At 45.7% G+C, this 12,129-nt stretch overlaps 1 protein-coding gene across 1 annotated transcript in view; it reads left to right on the forward strand.

Annotated features, from left to right (window-relative positions):
• Nucleotides 1-8,781, forward strand: part of Pcyt1b (phosphate cytidylyltransferase 1B, choline) — a 72,481-nt gene extending 63,700 nt beyond the window's left edge. The window contains exon 8 of the mRNA XM_059250928.1: nt 5,038-8,781. Within this exon, the coding sequence (XP_059106911.1) occupies nt 5,038-5,250 (213 nt within the window). The 3' untranslated portion in view covers nt 5,251-8,781. The remainder of the gene's footprint in view (nt 1-5,037) is intronic.
• The last annotated feature ends 3,348 nt before the right edge of the window (nt 8,782-12,129 follow it).

Genomic DNA, 12,129 nt, shown 5'->3' on the forward strand with positions numbered 1-12,129 from the left:
ATTCAGTGCTTTACACATGCTAGTCCAGTGCTCCACGACTGATACTAGCCCTAGCACTAGCCCCAGCCCCAACCCCAGCCAGACCTGGCCCAGGACCCAACCAGGCCCCAGTCTCAGCCCACCTTGGCAAGTTCTGCATCTCTACACCTCAGTCACATCATCTGTAAGGGAAAAGTAAGCTTTGCTGCCTCCTAGGTTTGTCGGGAGGATTAAATCAGTTGGTAACAATGGCCTCAAAGCAGTGCCTGGTACCCAGACCATGTCAGCCACAGTGAAGGGTCAGTCACTGTTGACGGCGATGGTTATCGATTTGTTCGGTCAGAACGGAAGCACCAGCTCTTCTGTCTTCTTGGGTTTCATCTTCCTTACCAGAGGTCCAGGCCAGATAATACCAGGTTTTTGTCTCACTTCACTTGAACTCATGTGCCGGGTTGGAAACGCGACAGGCTTTAAAGGCTTTCATCAAGGTATCCGATGCCTCACTTGATGTTAAATTCTTCTTAAAAGGGAAAACTTTGTAGGAGGGAAGGAGAAAATGACTTTCACATGGACAGGACTATAAACGGGATTATGTTCTTAGGGCAAACTTTCTAAATGGAAACCTCTTACTATAATAAAAGATTGAATTTAAATACCTTTTCTCTTTGAAAATGTCATGCCACGGTCTTCATTATTTGTTATATTTCTAAAGTGCTTTTCTTCCCAGGAAGCTCATTATGAACTGTCTCCTGATTGGATTCAATTCAGCTCCTGTGTAGGGGAACCACCCTGGAAAGTCCAGCAGAAACAGACCGGAGAACCTGCAAGTCCAGGCCCGGCTGCTTTTGCATGGGTAGCAAATTTGGTGAAGTGTGACACCATTGTTTATCATTAAAGATTCAAATTCTTTCATCCCTTTGGGCGGAATATTCTCAAGTTATGAGCTTGATTCAAACTAGAGTAGACAAGATGTAGATTTCTTAGAAAGTGGGCTTCTAATGGAAATGCTGACAATCCATTAACAGCAGGAGGGCTAATGGCTGCCACTAAAAATATGCTGAAAGATTATAGTAATAAAAACACATATTTTAAAGTGCCTGCTAGAAGTTCAAGGATTTTTTTTAATGTTACTGTTAATAATAGGCTACCCAATCCTTTTGGCATTTGATTTTGTCTCATAAATGGGCTTAATCTCAGGTAATGCTGTTGTACTGCACAATTTTTTTCCTGTCTGATTTCACGGGGGTTGGCTGTCTTTTGGCAGAATTATCAGTGCTCTTAATGGAAGGTAAATAATTGCTGTATTTGTAGACAGGTGGAATTTTCAATCTGGGAAGAATCTCAGTGATCAGCAAGCTTTCTCTATTATACTTTCCAGAGGAAACTTTAGGCTCTAAAAAGTGATAGAGTAGGGCTTAGCAAGGAAAATGTGCCTGGAGGAATTAACGATGTACTTCAGGTCTTACTGTTTCCCTAGCGATGTCACTATTGAAATGTGGCCCGATCTCCCTAGCCAGGCTATCTGAGTTTCTTTCTTCCTGTCATAATACGTTTCATGAAGGCAAAAGCAACATGCAACAGCTATTGCTTGGTATTTGTTGGGGACCAGTCCAGGGCTTCCTTCAGATATCAAAAGCTGTGGATGCTCCAGCCCCTTATATAACCTGCATAGTGTTGGCACAAAATCTACACACATCCCCCTGTATACTTTAAATGACCTTGATGACCTATAATAGCTAATATGATGTAAATGCATTAGGCAATATGCTATATTGTTCAGAGAACGATTGCTAGAAAAAGTCTGTACATGTTCATTGTAAATGCCAGTTCTGATCTGCACACAGCTGAAGCCACAGATGTGAAACTAGCACACATGAACGACTGAGTGTATTCATTATGGAATTACTAGGAGGTAATGACTAGACAGGCCTGGAGACACAGTATTATAACCCCAGCTAGATGAGAGAGCAGGGCAGGGGGATCAAAATTCAAGGGCGGCCTGGGCAAATAGAGAGACCCTGTCTCAAAAAGTAAAAATAAAAAGCCAGGTGTGTTGGCGCACGCCTTTAATCCCAGCACTCTGGAGGCAGAGACAGACGGATCTCTGTGAGTTCGAGGCCAGCTTGATCTACAAAGTGAGTTCCAGGACAGGGCTACATACAAAGACCCTGTCTAAAAAGATAAGGGGACCTGGGGCTATAGATTAGTGGCAGAGCACTTGCCTCGAATGTCTGAGGCTCTGGGTTCAATTCCCAGCAGCCCTCCTCACACACAGAGAGACTAGAGACAAAAAGCTCACTTGCACGCCTATTGCCCAGATCTTCTCCATCAACACTATATACAATTCTTCTACAGTACTGAAATCATGCCGAACATATGATCCTAAAATCATTTTGAATTTCCAAGAGCATTTTTCATGTCACTCAGTATTCTTTAAGAAACGGACTTTTTTGACTGGAAAGGTATTTCAAAAGTGAAGAGCTCTTTTTGCTTTGCAGAGGACCCAGCTTTGATTCCTAGCACCCACATGGCAGCTCACAACCATGCCCATCTGCAACTCCAGTTCCAGGGCATCTGAGGCCCTCTTCTGACCTCTGACGGCACCAGGCAGTCATGTGGCACACACACACACACATACATGCAAAGAAACACACATGAAATAAAGTGAATAAATTGCTTTTTTTTAAAAAAAAAAAGAACTTGTTTTTTGTCAGCTGCTTAGTATATCTTCTTGAAGTTATATTTCTCTAACTTATTTCAGAAGTTTACACTTTCATCTGTTACAATACTGCAACATGGATACTCATAAATGTTTGCTAACATCTCTAATCCCTCGTAGAGAAAGAAGCTGCTGCTCTTGCCGTGTTATGGCCCTCCCAGGGTAGCCGCAATGTGGCTCCTTCCCTGCTCTCATCCACACTCACCATTACCAATTAAGGAACCTTGGGCAATCTGGTGTAGTAAAAGAGGTTCTTCCCTGGCTGGTTAGCTCAGTTATTAGAGCATGGTGCCAATACACACTGTCTCATTCTGATCATTTGGTTACTAGTGAGGTTGGCCGTTTTTAGTTCATCTTATATATACCCTGTGCCTTTTTTAAATCTTCTTTTCTCCTACCCTCTCTACCCCCTTTCCTCTTCTTCTCTATTCCACTTTCTTTTTTCTTTTTATGAGACAAGGTCTCCCTCAGTATTCCAGAAAACAGCACCATGCAACAGTCACCTGAAGTCTCAAAGACTGGAAAAGCACACACCTGTAATTTCAGCACATGGGAGGCCAAAGCAATAAGATCGGAAGTCCAAGGCCAGCTTCAGTTATTTAGTGAGTCTGAGGCCAGCCTGGGCTACATGAGACCCTGCCTCAAAAAACAAAGCAAAACAACTCCATCCCCCCCACACACACACAAAAAAAAAAGGAAAAAATTAATTTTACCACCGAACCCCACTTTTATCCCACAGTCTTGCTCAACCCAGCAAATGGCATCACCCCTTTACAGTTACACCAGCTAGAAACTACAGTCACTTGATATGTTTTCCCATCTGTCAGCCAGTCCTGTGGCTTCTACAGCCAGGCTACATACTGAAGGGCTCCATTGAAACGCCATTCTGGTAAATGTCAAAAGTTAAGGGACAGAACACAGGTCTGTGTTGAGAGTCTTGGAGAAGAGGTGATGGATGACAAGAGGCCAGGAGAGCATTTCGGACTCATGAAGTCTCTGGGCCTAGAGTGGCGTGCCTGGTCACACAACTATGACCGCTCGTCAAAACGTGTACAAGTACACACAAAACAGGAGGGTTTACTAGACCTTAACTTAAACGTGGGGGAGAGACGCTGGCCATTTCTTCCTTGTCATCGTCAGAGCCATCCCTCTGAGCCAGGTGCCATCATAATCTTAGACTCTGACTGTGACAGGTTCCTCATGCATCTCCCTGTTCCCACACTCTTCCCAGCAGTGTCTTCCCAGCACACCAGCTAGAAAGGTCACTGGAAAAGACAAAAGCAAAGTGTGCTACTCTTGCTTACAACTCTGCAGACGACGTTTCTTTTTCCCTCCGAGAAGGTCCTGTGTGAATCAATCCCCCACACCATTTCCCTGGCCTGATCTCCCCTAAGCCATCCACTCTCCCCTCCTCACTAGATCTCTCCATTGCTGAGACAGCTGTGCTCCTTCCCCTGTCCCTTTAAACATGCCTGAGTGGTTCTCCACAGAGGCAAATACAGACGTCCCACAATGGCTGCCGAGAGCCTCCATGACAACCCCCTGCTACTGCTCCAGTGATCTCCTCCTAACTCTTCCTCATGGTGCCCTCCAGGTAACAGACAGACCCCACTCTAGGCCTGTGGTCTGCTTGTTCCTCCTGGCTCATGGCTTGCTGTCTTCTTGAGGCTGTCGGTCTGGAACCGGCTTCCCACTGATTTCCGCTGGTGGAGTGGGTCCTCCCTCATCTGCAGGTCCCTGCCCAGATCAAATTTCCTCAGTGAGGCCTACCACGGGAAGCCCATTAGCAGTGGCAGCCCAGTGCCCCCAATGTGATAACTTTGCTTTTTGAGGTGGTCTCTTGTGGCCCTAGGCTTGTCTCAAACTCTTCCTGCCTCAGCCTCCCAAGAGCTGGCATGCAGGTGGGGGTCACAAGGCCTGGCTTGGTATCCTCTCTCGTCTTATTTTTCTCATGGATCACATTTCCATCTGCTATACCACATACTTTGCTCAGTGTGTGATTTTTCCTAATATCCACGAGGACAAAGGTTTTTGTTTTATTTTACAAGACCCTACCACTACTTAGGACATTGCTACTTTGTCTGGCAGTTAAACTGTACAGATGAAAGAAGAGGAAAGTCCCATCCATCAGCAAGGACTGTAACCTTAGGTATAAACTTCTCACTGGCCCCAGAGTTCACTCATTTTCCCTCTTTATAGCCTCTGACAAATGGAATGTCATACAAGTCTGTGGGTGCAGGTGTTTTGACGAAGCAGCTCTCCATCCCACTCTTCCTTTCTCTTCATCTGCACTCAAAATTGTTGTGTTAACAGCTACTTTCTCTCAATCTTTTCTCTAGAAGCAGATGTTCCAGGAGAGGAGTAGCCGGATGCTACAGGCCTTATCTCCGAAGCAGAGTCCCGTGAGCAGCCCAACCCGGAGCCGGTCCCCTTCCCGCTCCCCGTCTCCCACCTTCTCATGGCTCCCAAACAAGAGCTCTCCCCCCTCCTCACCCAAAGCAGCCTCAGCCTCCATCAGCAGCATGAGTGAGGGGGATGAGGATGAGAAGTAAAGGTGCCTGGCCAACAAGAGCCACACCACACAGGATGGGAAGGGGTCCCAGGATGCCTGGGTGGGGTTGAGAGCCGCAGCTCAGCGGGGAGATGGGTGTTCTGCCACGGGAAGGTACTGGGGTCAGCTCCTCTTCCTTCTCCGTACAGCCTGTCTGGGGCTCAGCATGGAGGTTCCCAACCTGAAAACCCATACAAATCTTCTTAGCGTCATAGAATCGCCCCACTGTAGCCCTGCTATGAAAAGGTGCAGAGCACTCCATGAAGAGGGGTGACTTCTGCTTTGGTCCACACATCCATCCGTATCAAACAAGCCACCCGCAGAAGTGGCTGCTGCCTCTGCCTGCTCTCTCCAGCCCTCTAAGAGCCTTGCACGCTGTCTCCTATCTCCCAAGCTCTCCCAGAATGAATTCCCTTCCACCTGAGGTGGCTAAGTGCTTCCACACCAGGCAAGTGAAAGACATTCCAGCCTTCTCAGTTCAGCCACTAAGGCCCGAGGATGCAATTGTCAACTCTTTCCTGTTCCAGGACAATGACTCAGACCCAGCTTTGCTTTGGCCAGATCGAAAAGTGTGAACCTTAACTCCTCATTCAAAGGACAGTTGTGTCAAGGTGAACTCCACCTAAGGCCTGACATGCTTCTGGCTGTACTTTTCATCACTGGCATGATGACACTGTTTTCCAGAAATGACCTGAATTGATGGGAATCACAACAAGGAAACCTGTCTTGTCTAAAAAGAAATAACTAAACCAACCAGGAGCTGCTTTGCTTTGGCTCCATGTATGGAAGATAAAAACATCTCTTGGAGCTTCTTAAAGAATGGCTCTTTCCATTTCTGGCCACTTCACAGTTCCTAGTCCTCAAGTAACAGTTTGACGTAACAAACACTTAGTATACCGATAGGGGTGCTACCTGCACGTATCTGTTCTATGTACCCTTCAAATATGCCACCCCAGGGTGTATACCATATGCAATATGACTATATGGTGGTGGTGTTTGACTATATACTCCTCTCCTGCTCTCCCCCCAATACCCTGCTGAGATGCTTGATCGAAAGAACCATCTGGTTCCCTCATGACTTGGGCACTTTGTCAAAAGCTCAATCAAATGTTAGATTCCTGTAGAGATGTTTTGTCCCAGAAAATTCCTGTTGCTCTTCACCCGTGACATTTTGGGTAAAGGAAAGCTCTGAAGAGTCTTGTAAAGAATTGAAGGCTCAATCTTTTGCATGGTCTGAGAGATACTGAAGTGATTTCTGGCCCTAGCTTCTCTGAATGGGATGGAGCCTCTCAGATTACTGTAGAACTGTTTGGGGCTGTTCCCTAATCATGTGCAGGGAATGAGCAGGTCCAGCTAAGGTTCAGAGCCAATCTCTCAAGTACAAATAGAAGTCCCTGATTCTCCTGGCAAAGTCACACAGCACTGAGGCTTGACAGAATGAAGGCCGGAACCTGTAACTTGTGGGCAAAGCCTGTCACCTCCGGTGGCAGAAGCATCCCTTTGTTCAGAGGCTTTGGGGACAAGCCTCCTGGGCAGCAATCAGTGGAGAAAGAACCCCGCCTTTCCCCTTTGTGTTGAGGTCGAACTACCTCCACGCTCACCTGAAGATCAGTGGTGACTGTTGCAAAACGAAACTGAGGCTAGACCAGCTTGGAGCTTCCTTGTTCCTGGCACTTCTTCCAGAACTCTGTAACGTGCTCATGAAAGATGGATGGGCTTGGTGGGAATATGGCCTGTGAGGAAGAAAGCTCTTTTCATAGTCAAGGCCCTCTCCGAGCGTCGCTCTCTCCAGAGGCAAGGGCTTCCACTCTTCTTCCATTGTGTGTTTGACCCCAGCCTTCCACCATGCACCCAGGACAAACCGTGCACGTATGCCTTCCATTTCCGCCAACTGACACTTGTGGTAGTGAAAGGAGATGACCGAGCAGATGGAAATAGTGAGGACAAGAGGAGAGGAGAAGAGAGGATCCTAGAGAAAGAAAAGAAAGATAAAAGAAGATCTGCCCTCTTCAGGCACTTCAGGTTGTATGTGCGGGAACTGTCTTTGATGAGGTGTTTTTAAAAAGCTCTGACTCTATGACCCAGGGCAGAGAGATGCACTTTTACCTAAGTTTTGCTCGGAGGTAGACAGAGCAGGGTGGATGCATCAGGCAACTATAATTTTGCAGGCCCTACACACCATCCTAAAAGGTACCATACACATGACTCATCAGAGAGTACCGCTGTAGCCGGGGATGATGGGAGATGGCCCACAGCAGAATCATTCCGGGTACAGGCCCAAAGGACTCAGAAGTGGGTTTAAACCTCCTTCTCATTTCCAACAGGACCTCCTCACCTTCCTAAAGCCGCACGCCTTCCACAAAGAAGTGGGGCCTTCTGCTGTTTAACCGTTAGCCCTTCTTGGCCGCCTCCCAGTATTTCCCAGCCCTTACCCTACCTTACCTCTCCCACACCCAGCAGGAGCTGGAATTGAGTCATTCGGTCAATTTGCATGACCAAAAGTGAGTTAGGGATGTAATGAGAGCACAAATACGCTACAAGCTTGGAGAAGTAAGCAGAAATGAAAAGGAAAAAGGTTCTTTTTCTCCAGAAAGGAAAAGAAAACTTAGGGAATGGGAAGATGGGGAAAAATGAGACTAAGTTGGTGAGTATGGGAGAATTTGTATTTTCTGCTTTCCCCTAGGCCCCTACCAAGTGAAGGAGGAAGGCTTCCTATTATATACTTCCATGGTTAGTGGGTCCCATGCAGCAGGTGGGGTTCTGGCCTCTCCAGCTTCTCGGGCATATTAACAATTCCCATATCTCCCCTGAAACCGAGTACTGACTCTCTTCATGTAAACAACAGGGGTGGAGTTGTAATGTGATAGTCACACTGAATGGCCCATTTTGGTCAAGAAACTTCACTGTCAGGATATCCCAGAGGCAAAGGTAAACCAGCCCTATGACAGACGTAGCATGGCTTCTGACCTGCTGTGGACCCAGGAGACTCAGCCACTCTATGACCTAGGCTACAAGACACTGCAGCAGCCCTGGTGGGTTGCGGCTCCAGGAAGAACATAGCCCATTTTCCTTCCATCTTCAGGACTCAGTTAATACCCAGTCCTACCCCATAGATGAGCTTGTTTTCAGGCATCTGCTCAGCACCAGGCCTGTCCTGACCATCTGCTCAGAAAGGGAGGAAGAACAAAAGAAAGTACGAGAGAAAGAAAGAAAGTGATGAGTGAGCTCATCAGACTTTTTTTTTTTTACTTCTCCTCTTCTCTGGTTTTCTGTCGTATCACTGCAGTGTGTCTGGGGACAAAGCCATAAGAACAGCATATCTACTTAAAATTCTGCTGTACATACATGTAAGACGATGACTCGTCTGGATTCAAGAATGACCTTATGCCCAAGCATTTGCTCTGGTGCTGAATAGTGCAAACTACTGGAATCACCCCACCCTCACCACCGAAACTCCTAAACCCTCTTCCCCTGCTCCCAAATGATCACAGTATTCCTAACTTGTTTATAAATAAAGGGACGCAGAGTCACACCTTTGTTGCCGTGTTCATTGTGTGTTGCTGTGTTCCTATCTAGGAGCTCAAACTGAATGTGCAAAATATATGCATTGTAGCCACTGCCTGCCCAGATGTGGCTTCAGCACTTGGAAGGCTCTCGCCTTGCTTTCTGCTAAATGGATCCAAGTCTTGAAGTTGCCAAATGACCCACATCTTTACTTACAACATAGGAGCAGACCCACCTGAGGGGAGGTCAGGACTGAATTACAGATCTTACCACTCACTTGCTTTGTGACCTTGACCACATCACTTCTCTAGCCTCAGTGTTTGGTCTCAGAAAACGAGGGGGGTTTGAGGCAATAGCTTCTGAGGTCTCCTTTGTCAATACAGCACTATGGATTTTTGAGGTAGCCTGCATTGTCCCTCAGCTTTTCTAAGCTACCACATTGACCAGGAAAAAGGGCTTACTCCCCACAAAGTAGAAATCGCCCTGGGACCTCCACAGTCAGCAGCATTGGTGATCTTGCTTCCACATTTTTAGCATCAAGATGAAAGACTCTCAGGTTCCAACTACCTTTTATCATCTTGCTATTTTTTCTTCAATTTTAAAAATTAGCATAAAATTGATTTCATTATAGCATTTCTTATTTTGTGTGTATGTGTGTGAATGTTCATTTGTATGTAGGTGCACATGCACATTTGTGTACATGCATGTGGATGCCTGTGGTTAACTTGGTGTTGTTCCTCAGGCGCCATCCACGTTGTTTTTCGAGGCAGGGTCTCTCACTGCTCTGGATCACACCAGTAGGCTAGACTGGCTGTCTTCACCTCTCCAGTGCTGGGATTACATGTGTGCACCACATCTGTTTTGTGTTGTTGTTTAACATGGATTCTGGGGATCAAACTCTACTGTGCTATCTCCCCAGCTCGTCATTTTGGCAGTTCTATACATCTGTGTAATTATATGTTCTCCTTCTTTGTCTCCCTTCCCCTGCTCTCTTATCTTCCCTCTCGTTCTTATTAGTCCCCTTCTTTCCAACTTCTGCTTTCATGTCACATGCATTCCATTTCCCTCTCTTATTTCTCCTCTCCATTTTATATCTCCCCCCCACCCACCATGAGCTCCATGTTCAATGAGAGACCCTGTCTCAAAAAATAAGGTGGAGAACAATTGATGAAGACACACAATGTCAATCTCTGGTCTTCATATGAACACACACACAAATACATATGTAAATTTACATACAGATTCTGTGAGCCCCTCAAGGCACACAAGTGGCCAGGCCTCTCCCCTGAGTACCTCCAACTGCCAGGTTCCACTTCCTGAACACTCTAACTGCCCTAATGGCTGGGCCCAGCCCTTACCCTACAGAGTAAAAAGTCCAAGCTCAGAACTTGAAATTCCACCAATCCCTGAGCTCGCCTCAAGCTCTGGACTTGAAATCCACCAATCCCCACCCTGGAAAGCTCCCCCATCCCAAGAAATGCTATACAAACCCTGTCTTCTGGTCAGTTCTCTGCTGCCTCTCACCTAAGCAGAGGCGGCCACTCTTCCGGGGTTTTCCCTCCCAATAAATCTCTTGTGTGAAGTTTGTTGTACGGTGTGATTTTATGGTGCTCCTTGCCTCCACACTGCCAGGATACCTTTCCCCTCAGAGCTGTAACACTTACAGATTCTGCATATGAAAAGGAACATGTGATGTTTATCTTTTTGAGAGATAACTAAAAAAAAAATCAAACACCCAAACCCTAATCATCCAATCAATTAATGGGCTAATGATTAACTGAACAGTTCTCAAAATAGATCAAAATGGCCACTAAAATATTTGGAAAAAGTGTCCAGTATCTTTAGCACAGAGAAATGCAAATGAAAGCTTCTTTGATACACCATCTCACTTCAATAAGAATGGCTACCATTAGGAAAGCGAATAGCAAAGGCTGGTGAGGATGCGGGGAAATGAGAACCTTTCTTCACTGTTGATGGGAATACAAACTATTAACTGGTACAACCACTATGGAAATCAGTATGTCGGCGCCTTCAAAACTGAAAATAGAATGCTTCTCAAGTATAGCTAGACTTTGGCAAGCGGCCAATTCAACCACTTTTCCATTTTTAATCAATTGGAAGCACACAGATGGAGGCAGATACACTAAATCATGATTCCAAGTGTCAATACTGAAGGGAGATGTGGCTGTTTTAAGAGTTTTATGCCATTGCCCCAACCAATTCAGGAGCTTTGATTAACTCCATCTGGAGCTGGTTAGCTCTGTGAAATGACTGCAGTTAACATTAGCATATGATCTAAAATAAAGCAAAGCTATATAGTCAGTAAGGAAAGCAATTTTAAAATAGGCCATATTACTTGGATTTACCCCACAGATCAGGCACATACTTATTTTAGATTCAATCTTATAAAATATATAGATATGGGTTTTTAAAAGACTTATACAGTGTTCTGCCTGCAGGCCAGAAGAGGGCACCAGATCTCATTACAGATGGTTGTGAGCTACCATGTGGTTGCTGGGAATTGAACCCAGGACCTCTGAACTTCTGAGCCATCTCTCCAGCCCCAATCAGATACATTCTTGACAGGCTGGATTTAAGTAAGCTCTTGGTTTCTTTTGTTTGTTTGTTTGTTTTTGTTTTTGCTGTTGTTTTTCAAGACAGGGTTTCTCTGTGTAGTCTTGGCTATTCTGGAACTCACTCTGTAGACCAGGCCGGCCTCTAACTCACACAGATCCTCCTGCTTCTGCCTCCTGAGTGCTAGGATTAAAGGCATGCACCACCACTGCCTAGCAAGTTCTTGGTTTCTTCTTGACTTCTACGATCCCACAGACAAGTTCCGAAGGAAGAAACAGTACATTCTGTTCTATCATAAAACTCATGTACACCATCAAAAATATTTATAGAAACACATCTTTTGCATTGGAGTCCTCATTGGCTATTTACGTTGAATGTTTAAGAGACAACTCCAAGTATCCAGACAGCCATAGTGACACTTCTTTCTTTTTTAAAAAACCTTTAATTTATTCTTCGTGTCTTTCACATCATGCATCTCGATCCCATTCATTTCCCTGTCCCTTCGCATCTGCCCCCTGCCCTTGCAACCCCCCCCACCCCAGTAAAATAAAATAAAATTGAAGAGAAATGAAAAAAAAAGAAAAAGAAAAATCTCGTTGTGGAAGCTGTAGTATGACATGGTGAGACACACAGTTTACCCTTTTATCCACATAGCTTTACCTGGAAGTGTTGATTGCAAAGTCTGGCTTGAGGCCTCTGCTTTCTGCTACACTATCGATGCTGAGCCCTCGCTGGGGCTCCTCTTGGATATCCTGTTCTTATCCTGTGTCATGGAGATCCTGCCGCTTTGGATCTGCAGGTC

Source organism: Peromyscus eremicus, chromosome X (assembly GCF_949786415.1).
Source record: "Peromyscus eremicus chromosome X, PerEre_H2_v1, whole genome shotgun sequence".
Classification (NCBI taxonomy): Eukaryota; Metazoa; Chordata; class Mammalia; order Rodentia; family Cricetidae; genus Peromyscus; species Peromyscus eremicus.